General features: G+C 46.4%; 1 protein-coding gene across 1 annotated transcript in view; it reads left to right on the plus strand.

The window, feature by feature from the left end:
• Nucleotides 1-23,767, plus strand: part of LOC141098644 (fibrocystin-like) — a 475,648-nt gene that overhangs the window by 289,028 nt on the left and 162,853 nt on the right. Inside the window, exons 11-13 of the mRNA XM_073586616.1 lie at nucleotides 2,753-2,852; nucleotides 11,004-11,138; nucleotides 23,590-23,725. Of these exons, the coding sequence (XP_073442717.1) occupies nucleotides 2,753-2,852; nucleotides 11,004-11,138; nucleotides 23,590-23,725 (371 nt within the window). The remainder of the gene's footprint in view (nucleotides 1-2,752; nucleotides 2,853-11,003; nucleotides 11,139-23,589; nucleotides 23,726-23,767) is intronic.

Here is a 23,767-nt window from a genome sequence, read left to right on the forward strand (position 1 = left end):
TGCCATATCACTGCCCAGGAACAGTACTTTACCATCTACCCAATATAGTGTCATATCACTGCCCAGGAACAGTACTGTACCATCTACCAATATAGTGCCATATCACTGGCCAGGAACAGTACTTTACCATCCACCCAATATAGTGCCATATCACTGCCCAGGAACAGCACTTTACCATCCACCCAATATAGTGTCATATCACTGCCCAGGAAAAGTACTTTACCATCCACCCAATATAGTGCCATATCACTTCCCAGGAACAGTACTGTACCATCCACCCAATATAGTGCCATATCACTGCCCAGGAACAGTACTTTACCATCTACCCAATATAGTGCCATATCACTGCCCAGGAACAGCACTTTACCATCCACCCAATATAATGCCATATCACTGCCCAGGAACAATACTTTACCATCTACCCAATATAGTGCCATATCACTGCCCAGGAACAGTACTTTACCATCTACCCAATAAAGTGCCATATCACTGCCCAGGAACAGTACTTTACCATCTACCCAATATAGTGCCATATCACTGCCCAGGAACAGTACTTTACCATCTACCCAATATAGCGCCATATCACTGCCCAGGAACAGTACTGTACCATCTACCAATATAGTGCCATATCACTGGCCAGGAACAGTACTTTACCATCCACCCAATATAGTGTCATATCACTGGCCAGGAACAGTACTTTACCATCCACCCAATATAGTGTCATATCACTGCCCAGGAACAGTACTTTACCATCTACCCAATATAGTGCCATATCACTGCCCAGGAACAGTACTTTACCATCCACCCAATATAGTGTCATATCACTGCCCAGGAACAGTACTTTACCATCCACCCAATATAGTGCCATATCACTGCCCAGGAACAGTACTTTACCATCTACCCAATATAGTGCCATATCACTGCCCAGGAACAGTACTTTACCATCTACCCAATATAGCGCCATATCACTGCCCAGGAACAGTACTGTACCATCTACCAATATAGTGCCATATCACTGGCCAGGAACAGTACTTTACCATCCACCCAATATAGTGTCATATCACTGGCCAGGAACAGTACTTTACCATCCACCCAATATAGTGTCATATCACTGCCCAGGAACAGTACTTTACCATCTACCCAATATAGTGCCATATCACTGCCCAGGAACAGTACTTTACCATCTACCCAATATAGTGCCATATCACTGCCCAGGAACAGTACTGTACCATCTACCAATATAGTGCCATATCACTGGCCAGGAACAGTACTGTACCATCTACCAATATAGTGCCATATCACTGGCCAGGAACAGTACTTTACCATCCACCCAATATAGTGTCATATCACTGCCCAGGAACAGTACTTTACCATCCACCCAATATAGTGCCATATCACTGCCCAGGAACAGTACTTTACCATCTACCCAATATAGTGCCATATCACTGCCCAGGAACAGTACTTTACCATCTACCCAATATAGCGCCATATCACTGCCCAGGAACAGTACTGTACCATCTACCAATATAGTGCCATATCACTGCCCAGGAACAGTACTTTACCATCCACCCAATATAGTGTCATATCACTGGCCAGGAACAGTACTTTACCATCCACCCAATATAGTGCCATATCACTGGCCAGGAACAGTACTTTACCATCCACCCAATATAGTGTCATATCACTGGCCAGGAACAGTACTTTACCATCCACCCAATATAGTGTCATATCACTGCCCAGGAACAGTACTTTACCATCTACCCAATATAGTGCCATATCACTGCCCAGGAACAGTACTTTACCATCTACCCAATATAGTGCCATATCACTGCCCAGGAACAGTACTGTACCATCTACCAATATAGTGCCATATCACTGCCCAGGAACAGTACTGTACCATCTACCAATATAGTGCCATATCACTGCCCAGGAACAGTACTGTACCATCTACCAATATAGTGCCATATCACTGGCCAGGAACAGTACTTTACCATCCACCCAATATAGTGTCATATCACTGCCCAGGAACAGTACTTTACCATCCACCCAATATAGTGCCATATCACTGCCCAGAAACAGTACTTTACCATCCACCCAATATAGTGCCATATCACTGCCCAGAAACAGTACTTTACCAACCACCCAATATTGTGCCATATCACTGCCCAGGAACAGTACTTTACCATCCACCCAATAGATTGCAACTGAACATTCAGTTACAGAGCGAATGGCTGATTCCTGCCCCAGGCCCCAGACCCTGTGGTCCAATGAGAAGGGAGGCCTGGACCAGACCCCCTTCCTCACCTGGCCCCATACGTCAGTAAAGGCAGTAATGCTCTGATGGCGGCTCTGCATACTGTACCCCTCTAATTATGTTTTGTGGTGTCAGGGCAACAACTAATGGGAGGATCGGGTAGAAGGAATCCACATCTGACTGTGTATATTGTCTATATTGTATCCCTCAGTATTGGGACAATTAATAATTATATTAGAGTGTCAATAAGAAGGAATGAGTGGACCCATGTAAGTTGGGGTTCTGGTAACCGACCCAAAACAGAACTGTACCTGCTCTCTCTCTCACCCAGAACTCCAATCATTACAACGGATTTCTGGGAGGAGTCCGTGTTTGGCGTTTAGTGCTGGACACTAACTGTCCGGTACGAACCTCAAACTTTTAAGTCCGGATTTCGGTCATCTCTACCAATAAGTCTTATATAAAGGCACCAACCCCTCTGTCTGTTTCACCACACAGGTCTGGCTTTCGCCTGCACCCAGATTATCAGGCGTCCGGCAGTGACACCGTGACCACATTCCAAGACTTCACAGCCTGGAAGAGTCGAGGTGGAGCGGAGGTACAGTAAGACCGGCACCCCGTCTCTAAGTGGATGGTAATTAGGCCATCCTTTAGTGCGGCTTCCTGGCACGGGCTCCACAAAACGCTAATGTTTACTGCAAATCTCCAAACGGCTTTAACAAATTGGCAGATATAAAAAAGAGGAGAAGAAGCAAGAAACGTTTCTTCGGGAAATTAGGAAAATGGCATCTCTCCTAAATGGGGAAGATTAACATACTTTAGTGTAGCAAACAATCTGGTTAAATGCTGCTAATTCTCATTTCTAGCTACGCTTGCAGTTTAAACAAAAGAATGATTGGCTACAGTACAGAACGGCATTAGGAAAGATTAGTACAGGCTGGGAAGATACCGACATAGCCCGATATGTAGAGCCTCATGCGCTGGCGAGAAACACAGCGATTATTAATGGATCCATTACACTGCTTTTATCATTTGCTTTCCCGTAACTCTGTGCACTATTGTGCTGTTTTTATTACTCTTTTGGCTCTTTTTCATCCTGAGCTTTCTGGTTGATGGCTTATGAATAGAAAACAAATGCTGTAGTGTAGACTGACACATCCATACAGTAGTAGTAGAGAAGCTGCAGGGGTGCGGACTATGGTTACAACTCTTAGAAGAAAGTATTATGTTACTAACAGCCCTGCCATGTTAGAAATGGAGAGAAGGCTAAAAACATCCAGTGGTGCACGGAGAAGGGAGGATCAAAAGGGTGCTCTCATTGTGGTGCCAAAGTTTGCCACCTAGAACAGAGGAGCGTGTTGCTTGTTTATTCCTCTACATCCTTTGGACACTAAGTGAGGGGGTCCTACTCCTGATTGGACCAATTTAACACCCCTGAGGGACATTGTAGTTGTTCATCTCATTATGGTGCCATCTTGTACCATCCAGAATCATAGAATTATAGAATGTTGGAGTTGGAATGGACCTCCATGGTCATCGTGTCCAACCCACTGATCAATGCAGAAGGGAAGGGGCAATTGTTCGTATATACTTCTCCATTACTTCCATGATCCTTGGGCACTAAAAGAGCTAATGCCTCCCCTGCTTGGTCTAATTTCCTACCCATGGGGTACTACAGTTCTTTCTCTCATTATGGTGCCAGGATGTGCCACCGAGAACAGTAGGTAGTTTTTTGTTTATCTCGACATGGTTTCCATGATCTTTGGGCAATAAGAGTTAGTCTCACCACTGCCTTGGCCAATTTTGCAGCCCCGAGGGACAATGTAGTTTTTTATCTCATTATAGTTCCATTTTGTACCATCCAGAATTATTGAATCATAGAATGGTAGAGTTGGAAGGGACCTCCATGTTAATCGTGTCCAAACCCGTGCTCGATGCAGAAGGAAAGGGGAAATTGTTTTTATTTATCCCTCTACATTGTTTCCATGACCCTTGGACATTAAAAGAGCTAGTGTCTCCCCTGCTTGGGCCAATTTCCTACCCCATAGGATTCTACAGTTCTTTTTCTCATCATGGGGCCAGGATGTGCCATCCAGAATAGTGAGCAGTTATTTTTTTACCTCTTTTACCTCACCACGTTGTTTCTATGATTATTGGGTGCTAAAAGTGTTAGTCCAACCCCTGCCTTGGCCAATTTCTTACCCTTGAGGGACAATGCAATTCCTGCTTTCTTGGCTTTAAGCTGTGCCATCCAAACCAGAAGAGACTATTGTTTCCTATATTGTTTCCATGGCCTTTCAACAATACTAGTAGTCCCATCCCATCCCGACCTGGACCAATTTCTTACCCCCAAGGGGCACTGCAGTTCCTTCGCTCATGGTGCTTAACTATGCCGCCCAGAACAGAAGAGACCATTGTTTTTATACTGTTCCCATGGTCTTTGAACACTACTAGAGTTAGTCTCTCTCCATTTTGGGCCAATTTCTCAACCCAGCAGGACACAACAGACTTTCCTTACATTTATGTACATTAATGTACCTGTTGTGCCACTCAGAACTGAAGGGGTGTTGTTTCTTTATCCCTTCACATTGTTTCCACCAGTAAAAGAAAGCTAGCACCACCCCCCGAGGGACACAGCAATTTTTCCTATCATTATCGTCCTAGGTTGTGTCTCCCCAAACAGAACTGGGTGTTGTTTGGTAATGCCCTCCAAATTATTTACATGACTTTTGGTCTCTTAAAAAGCTAGTCTCACCCCCGCTTTGGCCAGTGTCTCACCTCTGAGGAACATGGAAGTTCCTCTTAAAGGTGAATCTCAAGATTTTTGGGTCGCAATGCAAAGTTTATATGAGATCCACCAAATTATATGTGCCACTTATAAGACAGATGTCATCCTATGGTACAGAGGAAACCCTCTGGCATAAAAAAGACCTCTGTGCACTCCTTATAACTGGACTCCTGGTTCCTCCGGAGAAGGTTGGGGAGGGTATAGAACCCATAATAAGCTTTTAGGACCCTATGAATTCTCTGTGTCCTTCTGCATTTTGACATTGGGTAAGGCCTCTTTCACACATCAGGTTTTCGCCGTCAGGCGCGATCCGGCGCTTTTGACAAAAACCGGATCCGGCGAAATGCAATGCCGGATCCGGTTTCCCCCCCATTGACTTGCATTAGAGCCGGATCGAGCCGGATGGCCATGCGTTTCATCCGGTTTTCGCCGGATCCGGCAATGTGTCGCGATCCGGCGTCTGGAAAAAACAGCTACTGTAACGTCTTTTGTCTCTGGCGAAAAAGCCGGACACGCCGGATCCAGCGTGTCCGGCTTTTTCACACAATGAAAGCCTATGAGCGCCGCAATGCGCCTGATCCGGCGACAGCCGGATCCGGTGGCCGGATCCGGTTTTTTTGGTCTGAGCATGCTCAGTAGCTCTGCCCACAAGACATATATAAAAGCAAGACAGTGGGACCCTCAGCCACACCCAACATGCCACCCAAGCCAAGAACCAGGAGCAGGAGAAGGCAGGAGACATCTGCAGCAGCACCATCAGCACCACCACCACGCCAAATGGAGCAGCAAATGGAACATGCTGAGGAGGGGAGTCCAGCAGCAGATGAGAGACGGTAATTATCAAATCCCCCATTCCTCCAAACTAGGGCCATGGAATATCAAGATATTCATTGGCCCTTTGTTTCTCTTTATTCAACAGCCGCCCAAGAGATGCAGCAGCAGCAGCAGCAGAAATGGCATCACTGGCAGCAGCAACAGCAGCAGCAATACCCACAGCCATGGAGTCTGGCCATCAACAGGACAGCACATCTTCTTCTGGGAGCCCTCCCTCGCATCGTCAGCGTTTGACGGTAAGTTTTTATTTCCAAAATCCATCATCTCTGTAATATATGTCTATTCATTGCCTTTTATTTCAAAACAGGAATCATAAGATGAAGAGGAGCTCCCAGAAGAAGAAGGAAGGGGTGGACAGACACCTGGAGTGGGCTCACAATTGGTAAGATTTTGGCATCAAACGCAGAAACACAACATCACACTACACACAACACATAGAAAACAATGTTCTGCAGACCACACACAGCAAACAAATGCCTACATCCAAAGACATAACATTTTTTGTTTTCTTCTCTAGTCTTCCCAATCTGGTGCTCGGCCAAGAGGTCCTCGCAGTGCCTCCCAGGGTCGTCGGCGACAGCAACGCGGCGGTCACCAGCGTGTAAGTATAAATATTTTTGCTTTGTTTTTTTGCACTTTTTATTTCATTTCTTTTGTGGAGGCTAATTATGTTATTTTTGTCTTTTTCTTTAACAGCCTTCACAGCGTGCTCCCGACTCTGACGGTGAGGATGGAGGAATCGATGTGGACCACCTCATCGATCTCGTCAGAGAAAGGGAGCCGCTCTGGAATATGGCTGACCGCCGCCACGCTGACCTTATCGTTACCCGACGACTCTGGGAGGAAATCTGTTCGCTCCTTGTGGGCCGCTGGGAGGACCTCGATGCTCGGGCCCAGATTAAAGAGCGTAAGTATATACAGTACCGGTTGCTTGATTTAAACCAGTGTTTCCCGAACTCCAGTCCTCGTGGTCCCCACGGATCATGTGTTCAGGATTTCTATTTACTTTGGAAATCCTGAAAACATGACCCCTGGGGACCATGAGGACTGGAGTTTGGGAAACACTGATGTTGTATACTAACCACTTTGTCCTTTCTCGTTTCAGGGGAGAGAATTGTGAAGCGGTGGCGGTCTGTGAGGGATCGTTTCAAGAAGGAGTTCAATAAAGAGATGCGGGCCCCGAGTGGATCTGGAGGACGCAGGAGCAAGTACAAGTACGCACGAGCCCTGTCGTTCCTCCGGGATACAATGGTCACCAGAAGGTAAATATTACACACCACATGTGACAAAAAAATGTTTAGATGTAACTTTTTTTTTTCAGCCAGGGCCATGCCATGTCACTATTTTAATTGTTTTTTTTTCTCTTTATTCCACAGCACGGTGAGCAGCACTCGGGAGCCTGCACGATTGGACCCTTCTGAGGCGATCCCTGAGGAGACCGGCACCGAGGGACACTTCGACCGCCCCGGTACATCTGCACCTTCCCAGCCTTCCCACACATTCGACCCATCTGTCCCATCCACCAGCACAGGAGCATCGTGGCCGCCTACATTACATGAAGCTGCTGGTGAGGAGATCGCTTTCCCTTTACCCCACCCTTCTGCCCCTGCCACCTCTAGTACACCTGCGGGTACTGGGCGGCAGCGGCAGAGGGGTCAGGAAAAGAGTTATGCGCCAGAGTTCTTGCATCTGAATGCATCTTTCCAGAACTGTCTAAAAGTCTTGTCAGAGCAAATCTCTGCAAACCATGCATTCAGAAGCAAGATCTTCGCCAAACCACACCTTTTTCAGGTCTGTTGTGGAGCGCATGGAAATGCTATCTCCTACCCAGCAGATGCATGTAATGCATTCATGCCACGGTGCTCTCCAGCACGTTACCTCCCAACCTCCTCCTCCCACCACAGTAGTTCCTCCACCTGCACCCCCTCCAGCCACTTTCCATCCTCCCCCTCCTATTACATCTGCACCCCCTCCAGCCACTTTCCATCCTCCCCCTCCTATTACATACCATCCACCTCCCCAGTACCAGCAACCTCCCCAGTACCAGCAACCTCCCCAGTACCAGTAACCTCCCCAGTACCAGACATCTCCCCACTTCCAGCAACCTGCCCCGTACCAAACTCCTTCCCCATACAACTTTCCATCAACATCATCTGCTCCTACAGTCCCTGCCCAACCCTCCACTCCACCGCCCACCACCTCTTCTGCCTCCCACATGTCCACCCATTCTGTAGCTTTTTCCACACCTTCACCTCTAACTGTTCCTTCCCCACCACGATCCCAGTCCTCTCTCCACACTCCCAGTGTCGAAGTGTCCCGCAGCCCCTCCAGCAGTATTTCCACCCCACACTACACAGATTTATGATGTGTTTTGTAATAAAAATGCCCAGTTGGTTTCAAACCTTTATTAAAAAAGTTTTTTTTAACTTTAAAAACAGTTTACAAAAAAAAAATATTTTAAATAAAAGTTAAATTATTGTTTACACTGGTTGTCTGTCATTTCTTTCTGAGGCGAAATATGTTTAAAAAAAAGGTTAAATACAGGGCATTTAAAAGGTAAAAAGGTATTCAAAACCAGGTATATAACTGTGGGTAAATTTTAGCTTTTTGCCACAGTTGTGTTCCTGGTTGTGTTTGAAGCAAAGTATTTCACCTAAAAAGTTGTGTTTATTGTTGGTGATTTCCTAACAATGTACACAACTTTTGTTAAAAGGTGAAATACTTTGCATAAAACACAACCAGGTACACACCTGTGGCCTAAAGCTAAAAATAGAGACCATGACAAGATAGCCAACTTTGGTTGGCAAAGGTATATACTGTTGGTACAGAAGGTACACAAGTTTGGTTAGGGCACAAATCTTTCACACTCTGTCATCCTGCCAGTGTACTCTGCCTTGAGGTGACATAAAGTATAGTGCAAAATTGTCCCTCATTACTGAAACCGTCACAGAACTTCTAGTGGTAATGTCATGGTAATCTTGCAAGGTGGTTTCTTCAGAGGTGTCCTCAATGGAAATGGGTTCCTTGCAGATAACAAAATTGTGGAGTACCACGCACGCTTTGATCACCTCGTCAACAGTTTCTGTCTTGAGGTTGATCGCAGTCAATAGGACCCGCCATTTGGCTGTCAGAATACCAAAGGTACATTCAACCATTCTTCTTGCTCTTGTGAGGCGGTAATTAAAAATGCGTTTTGTTCTTGTCAATCCTCTGCTAGAGTACGGTTTCAAAAGGTGTTCTGACAGCTGGAAGGCTTCATCCCCTACACAGACAAATGGCATAGGTGGACCAGATGTTTGCGGCAGCGGTCTAGGTGGTGGGAACTGGAAGGTGTTTCCATACAGTTTACGCCCCATGGCAGACAGTTTGAAAACTTGAGAGTCATTGGAGCGGCCATAGGCCCCAATATCAACAGCAATAAATTTGTATTCCGCGTCAGCGATGGCCATGAGGACAATTGAAAAATATTTCTTGTAATTGAAATATTCCGATCCCGATCCGGCTGGCTTTACAATGCGGATATGTTTCCCGTCCACAGTGCCCAAGCAGTTGGGAAACTGACATATCTGTTGAAACTTGTCAGCAATTTCAATCCACCTCTCTGTTGTGGGCTCTGGTAAAAACTCTTCAGCTAAGGAGTCCCACAGTGCACGGCATGTGTACTTCACTATTCCAGATATGGTGGAAATCCCGAGTCTGTACTGGAAATGCAGTGACGAAAGGGATTCTCCAGTTGCAAGAAATCTGTGGGGAATTAAAAAACAATCAATTAGTTTAAAATCACAGCATTACATACCAAAACTGACCTATAACACTTGGAGATACAAACTACCACCAACAAGATTGCAGTGAGAGTGTGCTCTGATGCGATCATATCCAATAAATGTGGCTTACCTTAAAGTCACCATCAGACGCTCTGCGGGTGAAACAGAGAAGAGGCAATAGGTGTCCGCTTTTCTTATGAGGTGTGCAATGCGCTCCACCAAGTAATCAAAATTCTCCATTTTCATCCGAACATATCCAAAAAATTTCTCCGGGTTTCGTCGAAGGTCCATGCAGAGTGTAGAATAGACCCCACGCCTCATTCTCTTGGCTGTGATGGGGTGGATCCACAAACGTCGTCTACGATGCCTGATGCGCTGCTGTCTCGCTCTCTCCTTCTCCAGAACAATCACCCTCAAATGATTCGCCTCCGCTGTAAAATCCGCCAAATTCTTCAAAATATTTCCAATCACAACATCCATCTTCGCCAGTAACTTGCTCTTCTCTCCAACCTGCACTTTCTCCTCTACAACCTGTCAAAGAAGGGCTGTAGGAACATGCTATATATAGTTTTCCAGTAGCCAATCCCGTTCGGAAGGCCACAAGGGGTGTTTTTAAAAAAACGGATCTGGCGTAATCCGTCGAAAAACGGATAGAAAAACGGATGAACCGGATGAGACGGATCCGGTTTTGCCTGTCAAGAACAAGACGGATCCGGCAGAAAAACGGATCCGTCACATCCGGTTTTACAAAACATTTGCCGGATCCGGCGTTCCGGCACGACGCCGGATCGCGCCTGACGCCGAAAACCTGATGTGTGAAAGTAGCCTAAGGGTTTTTTTGGCCACAGAATATTAGTATTGTTTTCCTAATATATAGCTGTGTAATGAGGCCAATATATGGCGGTAATATTTGGAAAATATATGGCAGTATTTTTTTATATATGGAATTTTGCCAAATGATGATAAAACCTATCTAGCACAGTAGGGTCGTACTTGGGCCCCGAGCCTCATTTGTCATAAAACAGGCCCTAAATGCCACCCATCCTGAGCAGCAATCTTGTCGATGATAATCCAAAATGACGAAAAGTCGTGGCAGGGAGTTGGATTTCTTAGCAATACATGATAGATTGGGTGAGCTGGCCTCTAGCTAAAGCAGCTGAGATCCCCATTTTAACATAGGTCCTTCTCCGATTTCCATGTATATAATTATACACTGTTCATCCTGCCCCTCCTGGTTCATGACTAACTGCCAGGTCTGCCATATTTGCAGTAATTACAAAAGAAGGGCTATAGAAAAAGAAAATGAGTTTAATGGCAAATCATCCTCTTAAATTGTTCCTATTTTTTTTTTTCCGGTGTTTAGATCACAAAATGCGGAAATGTTTCTTTTAAAGACTTTCAGATCTTTTCTTGCGAAGAATTTGGAATTAATATCGGCGAAAGCTCCGGGAATGCTGAAGTTTCTGATAGTTTATTGCTTGGCCATTTTGATGGCGAGGTAAGTAATGAAATTTAATCTTTTTGTTCGGAGTTAGCAGGCATAAATAACCTTTTGACAGCTCCTATATGACCGGCCGTCCTAATACAAGCTTGTCATATCTGGGGGTGAAGGGAGGGGAAATTACCGAACTATAGCTTTAAGCTCTGGAAAACAAATTTTATGAAGTAAGATTTCTGGTTTCCCTTTAACTCATGTCTCAATCCTTGAGCATGTTTAATAACGGGCCCCCCCCCCAAAAAAAAAAAATAAAAAATTGTGTATTATGGGGCTCGACTAATAATAACACTGTGCTTTGTGTCCCGGAGCATATAGGTGATGGCTTCAACTATATTTCATTATTTCCCACTCTCCCGGGATTAGTACAATATACAAAGTCTTGGGGATAAGCATAGTGAGCGGAATACAAGGTGCCTTTATATCAGAGAGGTTCTCTATATGGCAGAATCCGCTGGTCGCTAATAGTCACTATGCAGCGGGATTGTGAATAATTATTACGATTGTTATATATTATAAAGATGGGTAAAAAATTGCAATCTACCAAGACTATTGGCCAAGAAGACCATATGAGTAGCGCAAAGTCGAGAAGAATTGGAATAATGATTCGCTATTCATGGTTTTGGTGTCCCAGTGCTTTTGTTTTGCCAAGTATTCAAGTAGTCGAAATTCTGGGGAGGTAGATTCTCTAAGCCGCAGGTCTAAATATGCAGCACAGACCAGAGGCATTGATGCACCGTAGAACAGCTGAGCTGGATATGCTGGACAGCACCTCAAGCAACATGGAATAGTAGAACTGGAAAGGCTTTGAGGCATGACATGATGGTGCTGAGTATGCTGGATGGCACCTTGGTCATGGAATGGCAGATATGAGAATGCTGGATGGCACCTTGGTCATGGAATGGTAGATCAGAGAATGCTGGATGGCACCTTGGTCATGGAATGGTAGATCAGAGAATGCTGGATGGCACCTTGGTCATGGAATGGCAGATCAGAGAATGCTGGATGGCACCTTGGTCATGGAATGGCAGATCAGAGAATGCTGGATGGCACCTTGGTCATGGAATGGCAGATCAGAGAATGCTGGATGGCACCTTGGTCATGGAATGGCAGATCAGAGAATGCTGGATGGCACCTTGGTCATGAAATCAGAGAATGCTTGATGGAACCTTGGTCATGGAATGGTAGTGCTGAGTATGTTGGATGGCACCTTTGTTATGGAATGGTAGAGCTGAGAATGTTGGATGACACCTTTGTTATGGAATGGTAGAGCTGAGAATGTTGAATGGCACCTTTGTTGTGGAATGGTAGAGCTGAGATGTTGGATGGCACCTTTGCTTTGGAATGATAGAGCAGGGAATGTTGGATGATGCCTTGGTCATGGAATGGCACATCTGAGAATGCTTTATGGTACCTTGGTCATGAAACATCAGAGCAGAGAATGCTGGATGGCAGCTTGGTCATGAAATGGCAGAGCTGATGATGCTGCATTGCACCTAGATTATGGAACATCTGAGCAAGAGAATGCTGGATAGCACTGTGATTGTGGAATGGTAGAAATAAGAATGGTGGATGACGCCTTGGTCATGGAATGGCAGAGTAAAGAATGTTGGATAATACTTGGTCATGGAATGGCAGGGCTGATAATGCCGGATTGCACCTAGATCATGGAACAGCAGAGCTGAGAATGGGGACGATACTTTGGTCATTGAACAGCAGAGCAGAGAATGCTGAATAGCACCCTGACTGTGGAATGGTAGAGCTAAGAATGGTGGATGGCACCTTGGTCATGGAACGGCAGGGCTGAAAATACTGGTAGTAACTTGGTCATGGAACGGCAGAGCAGAGAATGCTGGATAGCAACTTTGTTGTTGAATGTTAGAGCTAAGAATGGTGGATGCAACCTTCATCATGGAACAACAGACCTAAAAATTGTGGATGCAACCTTGATCATGGAATGTTGAGCTAAGAATGTCACGGACACCTTGGTCACAAACATCGGGGCACCTCAGGGGTGTGTTTTGTCCCCGTTACTGTTTTCTCTCTATACGAATGATTGTATCTCTTCAGCAGACTCAGTAAAAATCTTGAAATTTGCCGATGATATGACACTGATTGGTCTCATGAGGGGAAATGCTGAAGACTTGTATCGGAGTGAGGTGGAAAGAATATGTGACTGGTGTAAAGCCATAATCTTGTACTCAACACTAAAGAAACTGCTGAGATGGTTGTGGATTTTAGGAAAGATCAACATGAGATACTTCCAATCTACATCCATGACGAAGTGGTTCTTAGGGTCACAGAGACCAAATTCCTTGGTGTTATCATCTCTCATGATCTTAAATGGGGGAAAAACGTGGATGCTGTTATAAGAAAAGCACAACAGAGGATGTTCTTCCTGCGTCAGCTGAAAAGATATGGTTTGTCTAAGAATCTGCTGATCTTATTCTTTAATGCTGTCATCAGATCTGTGATTTGTTCCTCTCTGATAGTCTGGTATGGGGGAGCCACTGCGCATGACAAACTCCGCTTACAAAGGACTTTCAGAACAGCAGAGAGAATTATAGGTTCCCCCCTGCCTAAAATCCAGGATCTTTATGATAAGAGTATTCGATCCCACGCATTGAAAATTTCATCCGATCCCTCTCACCCGGGACACTCCTCATTCCAACTACTCCCTTCAGGACGTCGCTTCAGAGTCCCCAAATGCAGCACCAACCGCCATATGAACAGCTTCTATCCACTCTCTGTTCAACAATTAAATTGTCATGTGTAGACTATATACTGTATCTGTCTTGTTAGATGTTACTTGTTGTATCTGTTGTTATATATTATGTTGCCTCTTTGCCACAAAGAATTCCTTGTATATATGTAATATGTACTTGGCAATAATAAATTTGATTTGATTTGAGTGATTTGAAAGGCAAAGCTAATTTTGCAAACAGCAGCAGAGCTGAATGAGAGAGCTGACACATTAGAAGTGCAGAACTGTGTATCCAGATAGGCACCTTGGAACTGCATAGCTAAGTATGTGAACAGGCACTAAGTTGAGAATGTGGGCAGGCACCTTGCAATAGCATAATTGAGTTTGCAGAAAGGCACTTTGGAACAGCATAGTCGAGTCTGCGGGTAGACAACTTAAAACAGCGTAGTTGAGAATGTGGGCAGGCGCCTTGCAACAGCTTGAGATAACCTTGTTCTTGTGCTTTGGATGTTCTGAGGTTTGGTGACCTGACAGTCCTGCAATTTGTGTCTTATCGTTTTGGTGCCTCTTTCTCATATGGGTTGCAGTTTCTGCTGTGCAGAGGCTATAGGGTCACAGTCTCATCAAGTGGTATTAAATCTAAATACGTAAAGGGGTTGTCTGGCCTTAGGCTACAATTCTGGAGTCACTCTATGTGACTGCAGACTTGTGACTCTTCATGGTGCATCACCTGCGTGCAGTTAGTATTCTCCAGAGCTTGCACCGGGAGCAGCGGTCGCGTAACCGCAGGTAGGTAATTTGCATAATTGCGGTCACATGCCAATTAGAAATGTGAATTGAGCGAGGCTGGACATGTCAAGTTGGAATGTGACCGGGAGTATGCAGTCACATAGATTGACCTCAGACTTATAGCCTAAGGCCAGTCAACCCCTTTAATACCCAGGGCATGGCTTCTCAATGTTCGATTTCCAGCTGTTTGCTGCCTGGTGTCTACTCTTGATGGTATCCAGAGGTTTAGGGACTCTGAGATGACTTGCTTTATGTTCCCCTTTCCTTTTCTTTTAAGTGGTTAATACTCTAAATCTTGATGTATTAACAAATCATATGTTCCTGTTCTTGGTATCCAGCAGTTTGGTGCCCTTTTTGCTCATGCCCAAGGGTTTGGCTCCCAGTTCCGTAAGTACAGTGGTCTGGTGTCTCCTTTCTTCAGTGTTTTGGTTTCCCGCTCTGTATTTTGATTTCTATTTTATGGGGTGTCTGTTGGGTACCCTCAGTGTCCTTTTCCATTGTGTAGTATTTTGTGCTCCTATCTCTGGTGTCCAGTGGTTTTGTGCTCTTTACTGTAGTAAAAGACACAGATATAATGCCCAGCAGTCAGGGCACCAGTTATTTGTCTCCAGTTATTTATTTTCCCAGTCACTGATGTCCATTAATTTCATATTCAAGTACTTAGTGTTCAGTAGTCCCTTTTCTTTTTTTGTGCCCCTCAGTTCCTAAATTCTGCACCTCTTTTATGCAGAAGTGGTGACTACTATTTGTCAGAATATTTAGTGTACCTTTTTCCCTGGTGTCCTGTGGATTGGTTTCCCCAATCTCTACTTTCCGGCAGTTTGCTGCCTGTGTTTCTGGTGTCCTGTGGGTTGGTTTCCCCAATCTCTAGTTTCCAGCAGTTTCCTGTCTGTGTTCCTGGTGTCCTGTGGATTGGTTACCCCAATCTCTAGTTTCCAGCAGTTTTCTGCCCGTGTTTCTGGTGTCCTGTGGATTGGTTTCCCCAATCTCTGGTTTCCAGCAGTTTGCTGCCTGTGTTCCTTGTGTCCTGTGGATTGGTTACCCCAATCTTTGGTTTCCAGCAGTTTGCTGCCTGTGTTCCTAGTGTCTGTTGATTGGTGTTGACAATGTCTGGTTTCCAGCCATTTGTTGCCCGTGTTCCTGGTGTCCTGTGGATTGGTTACCCCAATCTCTGGTTTCCAGCCGTTTGCTGTCCATGTACCTGGTGTCCTGTGGGTTGGTTTCCCCAATCTCTGGTTTTCAGCCGATTGCTGTCCATGTACCTGGTGTCCTGTAGATTGGTTTCCCCAATCTCTGGTTTCCAGCCATTTGCTGTCCATTTACCTGGTGTCCTGTGGGTTGGTTTCCCCAATCTCTGGTTCCCAGCCGTTTGCTGTCCATGTACCTGGTGTCCTGTGGGTTGGTTTCCCCGATCTCTGGTTTCCAGCCGTTTGCTGTCCATGTACCTGGTGTCCTGTGGGTTGGTTTCCCCGATCTCTGGTTTCCAGCCGTTTGCTGTCCATGTACCTGGTGTCCTGTGGCTTGGTTTCCCCAATCTCTGGTTTCCAGCCGTTTGCTGTCCATGTACCTGGTGTCCTGTGGGTTGGTTACCCCAATCTCTGGTTTCCAGCCGTTTGCTGTCCATGTACCTGGTGTCATGTGGATTGGTTACCCCAATCTCTGGTTTCCAGCCGTTTGCTGTCCATGTACCTGGTGTCCTGTGGGTTGGTTTCCCCAATCTCTGGTTTCCAGCCGTTTGCTGTCCATGTACCTGGTGTCCTGTGGATTGGTTACCCCAATCTCTGGTTTCCAGCCGTTTGCTGTCCATGTACCTGGTGTCCTGTGGATTGGTTACCCCAATCTCTGGTTCCAGCCGTTTGCTGTCCATGTACCTGGTGTCCTGTGGGTTGGTTTCCCCAATCTCTGGTTTCCAGCCGTTTGCTGTCCATGTACCTGGTGTCTTGTGGGTTGGTTTCCCCAATCTCTGGTTTCCAGACGTTTGCTGTCCATGTACCTGGTGTCCTGTGGGTTGGTTTCCCCAATCTCTGATTTCCAGCCGTTTGCTGTCCATGTACCTGGTGTCCTGTGGGTTGGTTACCCCGATCTCTGATTTCCAGCCGTTTGCTGTCCATGTACCTGGTGTCCTGTGGGTTGGTTACCCCGATCTCTGGTTTCCAGCCGTTTGCTGTCCATGTACCTGGTGTCCTGTGGGTTGGTTGCCCCGATCTCTGATTTCCAGCCGTTTGCTGTCCATGTACCTGGTGTCCTGTGGGTTGGTTACCCCGATCTCTGGTTTCCAGCCGTTTGCTGTCCATGTACCTGGTGTCCTGTGGATTGGTTACCCCGATCTATGGTTTCCAGCTGTTTGCTGTCCATGTACCTGGTGTCCTGTGGGTTGGTTTCCCCAATCTCTGGTTTCCAGCCGTTTGCTGTCATGTACCTGGTATCCTGTGGGTTGGTTTCCCCGATCTCTGGTTTCCAGCCATTTGCTGTCCATGTACCTGGTGTCCTGTGGGTTGATCTCCCCGATCTCTGGTTTCCAGCCGTTTGCTGTCCATGTACCTGGTGTCCTGTGGGTTGGTTTCCCCGATCTCTGGTTTCCAGCCGTTTGCTGTCCATGTACCTGGTGTCCTGTGGGTTGGTTTCCCCGATCTCTGGTTTCCAGCCGTTTGCTGTCCATGTACCTGGTGTCCTGTGGCTTGGTTTCCCCAATCTCTGGTTTCCAGCCGTTTGCTGTCCATGTACCTGGTGTCCTGTGGGTTGGTTACCCCAATCTCTGGTTTCCAGCCGTTTGCTGTCCATGTACCTGGTGTCATGTGGATTGGTTACCCCAATCTCTGGTTTCCAGCCGTTTGCTGTCCATGTACCTGGTGTCCTGTGGGTTGGTTTCCCCAATCTCTGGTTTCCAGCCGTTTGCTGTCCATGTACCTGGTGTCCTGTGGATTGGTTACCCCAATCTCTGGTTTCCAGCCGTTTGCTGTCCATGTACCTGGTGTCCTGTGGATTGGTTTCCCCAATCTCTGGTTTCCAGCCGTTTGCTGTCCATGTACCTGGTGTCCTGTGGGTTGGTTTCCCCAATCTCTGGTTTCCAGCCGTTTGCTGTCCATGTACCTGGTGTCTTGTGGGTTGGTTTCCCCAATCTCTGGTTTCCAGCCGTTTGCTGTCCATGTACCTGGTGTCCTGTGGGTTGGTTTCCCCAATCTCTGATTTCCAGCCGTTTGCTGTCCATGTACCTGGTGTCCTGTGGGTTGGTTACCCCGATCTCTGATTTCCAGCCGTTTGCTGTCCATGTACCTGGTGTCCTGTGGGTTGGTTACCCCGATCTCTGGTTTCCAGCCGTTTGCTGTCCATGTACCTGGTGTCCTGTGGGTTGGTTGCCCCGATCTCTGATTTCCAGCCGTTTGCTGTCCATGTACCTGGTGTCCTGTGGATTGGTTACCCCGATCTCTGGTTTCCAGCTGTTTGCTGTCCATGTACCTGGTGTCCTGTGGGTTGGTTTCCCTAATCTCTGGTTTTCAGCTGTTTGCTGTCCATGTACCTGGTGTCCTGTAGATTGGTTTCCCCAATGTCTGGTTTCCAGCCATTTGCTGTCCATGTACCTGGTGTCCTGTGGGTTGGTTTCCCCAATCTCTGGTTTTCAGCTGTTTGCTGTCCATGTACCTGGTGTCCTGTAGATTGGTTTCCCCAATGTCTGGTTTCCAGCCATTTGCTGTCCATGTACCTGGTGTCCTGTGGGTTGGTTTCCCCAATCTCTGGTTTCCAGCCGTTTGCTGTCCATGTACCTGGTGTCCTGTGGGTTGGTTTCCCCGATCTCTGGTTTCCAGCCATTTGCTGTCCATGTACCTGGTGTCCTGTGGGTTGGTTTCCCCGATCTCTGGTTTCCAGCCATTTGCTGTCCATGTACCTGGTGTCCTGTGGGTTGGTTTCCCCGATCTCTGGTTTCCAGCCGTTTGCTGTCCATGTATCTGGTGTCCTTTGGGTTGGTTTCCCCAATCTCTGGTTTCCAGTCGTTTGCTGTCCATGTACCTGGTGTCCTGTGGGTTGGTTTCCCCGATCTCTGGTTTCCAGCCGTTTGCTGTCCATGTACCTGGTGTCCTGTGGGTTGGTTTCCCCGATCTCTGGTTTCCAGCCGTTTGCTGTCCATGTACCTGGTGTCCTGTGGGTTGGTTTCCCCAATCTCTGGTTTCCAGCCGTTTGCTGTCCATGTATCTGGTGTCCTGTGGGTTGGTTTCCCCAATCTCTGGTTTCCAGTCGTTTGCTGTCCATGTACCTGGTGTCCTGTAGATTGGTTTCCCCAATCTCTGGTTCCCAGCCGTTTGCTGTCCATTTATCTGGTGTCCTGTGGGTTGGTTTCCCCAATCTCTGGTTTCCAGCCGTTTGCTGTCCATGTATCTGGTGTCCTGTGGGTTGGTTTCCCCAATCTCTGGTTTCCAGTCGTTTGCTGTCCATGTACCTGGTGTCCTGTAGATTGGTTTCCCCAATCTCTGGTTTCCAGCCGTTTGCTGTCCATGTATCTGGTGTCCTGTGGGTTGGTTTCCCCAATCTCTGGTTTCCAATCGTTTGCTGTCCATGTACCTGGTGTCCTGTGGGTTGGTTTCCCCGATCTCTGGTTTCCAGCCGTTTGCTGTCCATGTACCTGGTGTCCTGTGGGTTGGTTTCCCCGATCTCTGGTTTCCAGCCGTTTGCTGTCCATGTATCTGGTGTCCTGTGGGTTGGTTTCCCCAATCTCTGGTTTCCAGTCGTTTGCTGTCCATGTACCTGGTGTCCTGTAGATTGGTTTCCCCAATATCTGGTTTCCAGCAGTTTGCTGCCACTGTTCCTGGTGTTAAGTGGTTTGACATCCAAATACCATAGTTTTATGTCTCTTGCCCTATGGTATAGTTCTTCAGTCTCTGGTTTCCAGCAGTTTACTGTCTCTGTCCCTGGTAATGAGTGGGTTGACATCCGAATACTCGGTGTACAATATGATCATTTTGTGTCCCTTGTCCTGGTGTCCTGTGATTTGGTTCTCCAATCTCTGGTTTACAGCTTTTTGCCAATTCTGTCCCTGGTAATAAGTGGGTTGGCATTCGAATACGCGGTGTACAATAAGGTAGGTTTTATTCCTTCCCCAATGTCTGGTTTTAAGCAGTTTGTGGCCTCTTATTTCTGGAATACAAATTTGATGGACCCTGTCTCTGCCATGTCAGTGTTCCTTTTCCTGGTTGCTCCAGTTGATTTCTTTTTTCCTGGTATCCTGTGATTTGCTTCTCCATATATCTGGGGGTTTTTTCCTGGCAGTTTGGCACTCCCATAATGCTATGTTGGAATGTTTAGAAACTTTTATATCTTTTCACTATATTGCAGTCAATCTTTATTAACATGATGCCCTTCAATTTCCCTGGTGGTCAGTGGTGGGTCGGGGTTTGAAGACATCATCATACACTCATACAACTTGTTGGAAACAGTGTAGTTAAAGGTGGTGTGCCAAGGTCTAATGCCACGTGAGCATTAATGATCGAGTTCATGGAGGCCATTGGGGCATTTGCCCCTCTTCTATTCCTGACCTGCGGATGAGGACTGTTGCTGTGTGCACTCATGATTTATGCACGTACTGCGCTTCTAGTGCTGTGCCGCCATTTCCCCGGTGTACTTTTAGTTTTCCTGCCGCTCGTTACCTTTTCTAGGTCACTCACTTCACTCCAGCGAGGTTCCGTACGCATGAATTTTGCAGGAAGAGGCCCAGGGCTGGTTTTGCCATTGTTCATGCGAGTGGTCGTATCTTGCGAGAGGAAAAACCCAGAATAGACGGTCGCTGCGGATCTAGCGGTTAATATTCCTCTCGAATTTAGCAGCTCGCTCTCGGAGCATGTCCCAGACCTTGGGGAAATGAGACATTTTGCTGCGAGTTTTGCCAGGGGTTCAATTATAATTGTTATTATCTTTGTTATCTCATAATAACATCCCCCGTGACATGATTTGCATCTTAATTTATGTAATGTGCCCATTAATAAGGATGTCTACTTTGCATCAATTAGGTAGCAGTGACATTCACGTTCCTGATTTCCTCTGCTGAGGTAACACAACGTATTTTAAGATAACTATCTGGATTTATAACACATATATATATATATATATATATATATATATACACACATACGTGCGCCGGCCCCCCACTCCCCCACCAATAATTGCTGCAAATTAAATTAGCCAATTAGCCGAAATACGACTGAAACAACACAGGCAAAAGGTTTATGTTCATTTCATTGCACCAGTCACTTTATGCAGATTGCGTAGGATCTGATCGGTGCTGGATTATCAGATGTGCTGGATTATCAGATGGTTGCAGGAAGCAGAGACAAGAAATAGAGGAGTGAAGATTTCCTCATTTCGAATTCTCTAAATTCTAAGTCAATTTGTGGGGAATACGCTTGATGCAGCGGATCTACATTTACCCGCAAAGCCTCAAATTACCCTGAAAAGAGTGAACGACATACACTGTCCTCGCTAATCTTCCCTGCTCTGTCGCACACACTGTCTGCACAGTATATTCAGTGATTTTGCCCATCTCTATGGCTAAGCTGTGAGCTTCTATACTCTTTATCTTGCACACCAATTTTCTATGCTCTGTCGCACACACTGTCTGTACAGTTTTGTCAGTGTTTTTGCCCATCTCTATGCAGTGGCATAACTACAAAGTTATGGGCCCCGGTGCAAACTTTCAAATGGGGCCCCCCCATGCCAAAATACACGCACATCTCCACTCTGTACACCTCGTACACGCACGGCTCCGCTCCGTACACACACGGCTCCTCTCTGTCCACCTCGTACACATGCGGCTCCGCTCCGTACACCTCATACACGCACGGCTCCGCTCCGTACACCTCATACACACGCGACTCCACTCCGTACACACACAGCTCCTCTCTGTCCACCTCGTACACATGCGGCTTCGCTCCGTACACCTTGTACACACGCGGCTCCACTTCGTACACACAGCTTCTCTCCGTCCACCTCGTACACACGCGGTTCCGCTCCGTCCATCTCATACACACGCGGCTTCTCTCCATACACCACGTACACATGCGGCTCCGCTTCGTACACACATGGCTCCGCTCACCTCGTACACACGCAGCTCCACTCCGTACACTTCGTACACACGCGGCTTCTCTCCGTCCACCTCATACACACGCAGCTCCGCTCTGTACACCTCATACATATGCGGATCCGCTCTGTCCACCTCATACACACACAACTCCATTCCGTACACCTTGTACACACACGCCTCCGCTCCATACACCTTATACACACGTGACTGCGCTCCATACACTTCGTACACATGTGGCTCCGCTCCTTAACGTACACCTTGTACACACACAGCTCTGCTACATCCACCCTGTAAACCCCTCCTGACCCCACACATACACTTACCCTCATCCAGCACCATGACAACCAGCACAGCATTTACATCCTTACATCAAGCACCATGACAGCACAGCACTGCACACACCAAAGCCCCTGATCATGTGACCCCTGACTCCTCCCCTCCTGTGACCTCATCACAGGTCCTGTGCGCACAAAGCAGCCATCGCGCCAGGCCAATTGCAGCCTGGCAGCCAATCTAAGCACTCCGGGCCCCGGCGCAGCTGCAACCGCGGTAGATACGCCCCTTTCGCTATGGCTAAGCTGTGAGGCACTATACTCTTTACCTTGTACACTAATCTTCTCTGCTCTGTCACACACACTGTCTGCACAGTATATTCAGTGCTTTTGCCTATCTCTATGACTAAGCTTTAGTTTTTGAGAGAAAGGGATGGAAGAAAGCGCAAATAGGGTCTTATCCCACAGATTTGATATGATAATCTCCAAGAAAACTGCTCACCTGGTGATGCTAGTTACATAAAGGCTCAAATGTTGGCTGCTGCAGATCCACGGGACGGTTAACGACCATACGAAACAATGTGCTCCAGGAGTGTGGATTACTTCCTCGCTGCCGCAATAATACAGTTCTAGAATTAATAAAGTAGTAATGGTGGTTTATTCAACACGTTTCAAGGTCTTGATGACCCCCTTCTTCAGGAAATGCCACACAAAGCAACACAAAACATTGTGGCATTTCCTGAAGAAGGGGGTCATCAAGACCTTGAAACGCGTTGAATAAACCACCATTACTACTTTATTAATTCTAGAACTGTATTATTGCGGCAGCGCGGAAGTAATCCACACTCCTTGTGCACATTATGGCTAAGCTGTGAGACAGTATTCTCTTTTCCTTACACACTAATCTTCTATGCTCTGTCACACACACTGTCTGTACAGTTTCTTCAGTACTTTTTTGCCTATCTCTATGGCTAAGCTGTCAACTGTGATGTCCTCTCACTATTCAGATTCACCGCAGAATGGCTACTGCATTCCCTGCTTCTGCTTTTTTACAGGCCAGGATTGAGTACGCATTCTCGCTTCAGTTCAAGGTTATTTTTAATTAGTGATTGATCTTACCTTCAATCTGTAGACTTTTGGCACAGGTGGGGTATATGTGATGTACTCACAGGAATTGGAAAATTTGTGCACCAAATACCTTCATTCAAGAAATATAGTCTATATGGCGTTAATGCAGATTAAAATAATCCATATATGAATATGAAGATCAATTTCCTAAACATGTGCCTATTATTCCCACATTTGCACATTGGACATATAACTACTGAGTCATCATTCTTCACATAAGAAACAGTTGAATGACCAATTCAGTTTTACTACAGCTACATTTTACTACAGCAGTTATATACAGTAGATGATGTAATTTTGGGTACCTGGAGCCACCACTAGGGGGAGCTAAACGCATATGAATTTATACACACGGTATAATACTCGGCTGAAGCTGTGAGCTCCCCCTTGTGGCGAATTCTGATAGCTAGTATGACACTGTCACTGTAGAGGAAGCAGTCCCAGTTGGAAGTCCATCATGTAATATAATTTTTTTTGCATCTTTTTCATTTAAAGGAGGGCAAATGTATGACGTCCGGCATAGTTACCCCTAAAAGATTCCAGGCGGTGATCACTAACACAACATTTAGAAACTTTGACCGTGAGGACTGCACTGCCATCAACACCTGCTCAGGCTGCATTATGGGTCAAGGTAACTAAGAAGGAGGGGTTCACTTACTTAATTTTTTTTATC

The sequence above is a fragment of the Dendrobates tinctorius genome, unplaced genomic scaffold (assembly GCF_039654945.1).
Source record: "Dendrobates tinctorius isolate UK_male_01 unplaced genomic scaffold, ASM3965494v1 ptg000093l, whole genome shotgun sequence".
NCBI classification, from domain to species: Eukaryota; Metazoa; Chordata; class Amphibia; order Anura; family Dendrobatidae; genus Dendrobates; species Dendrobates tinctorius.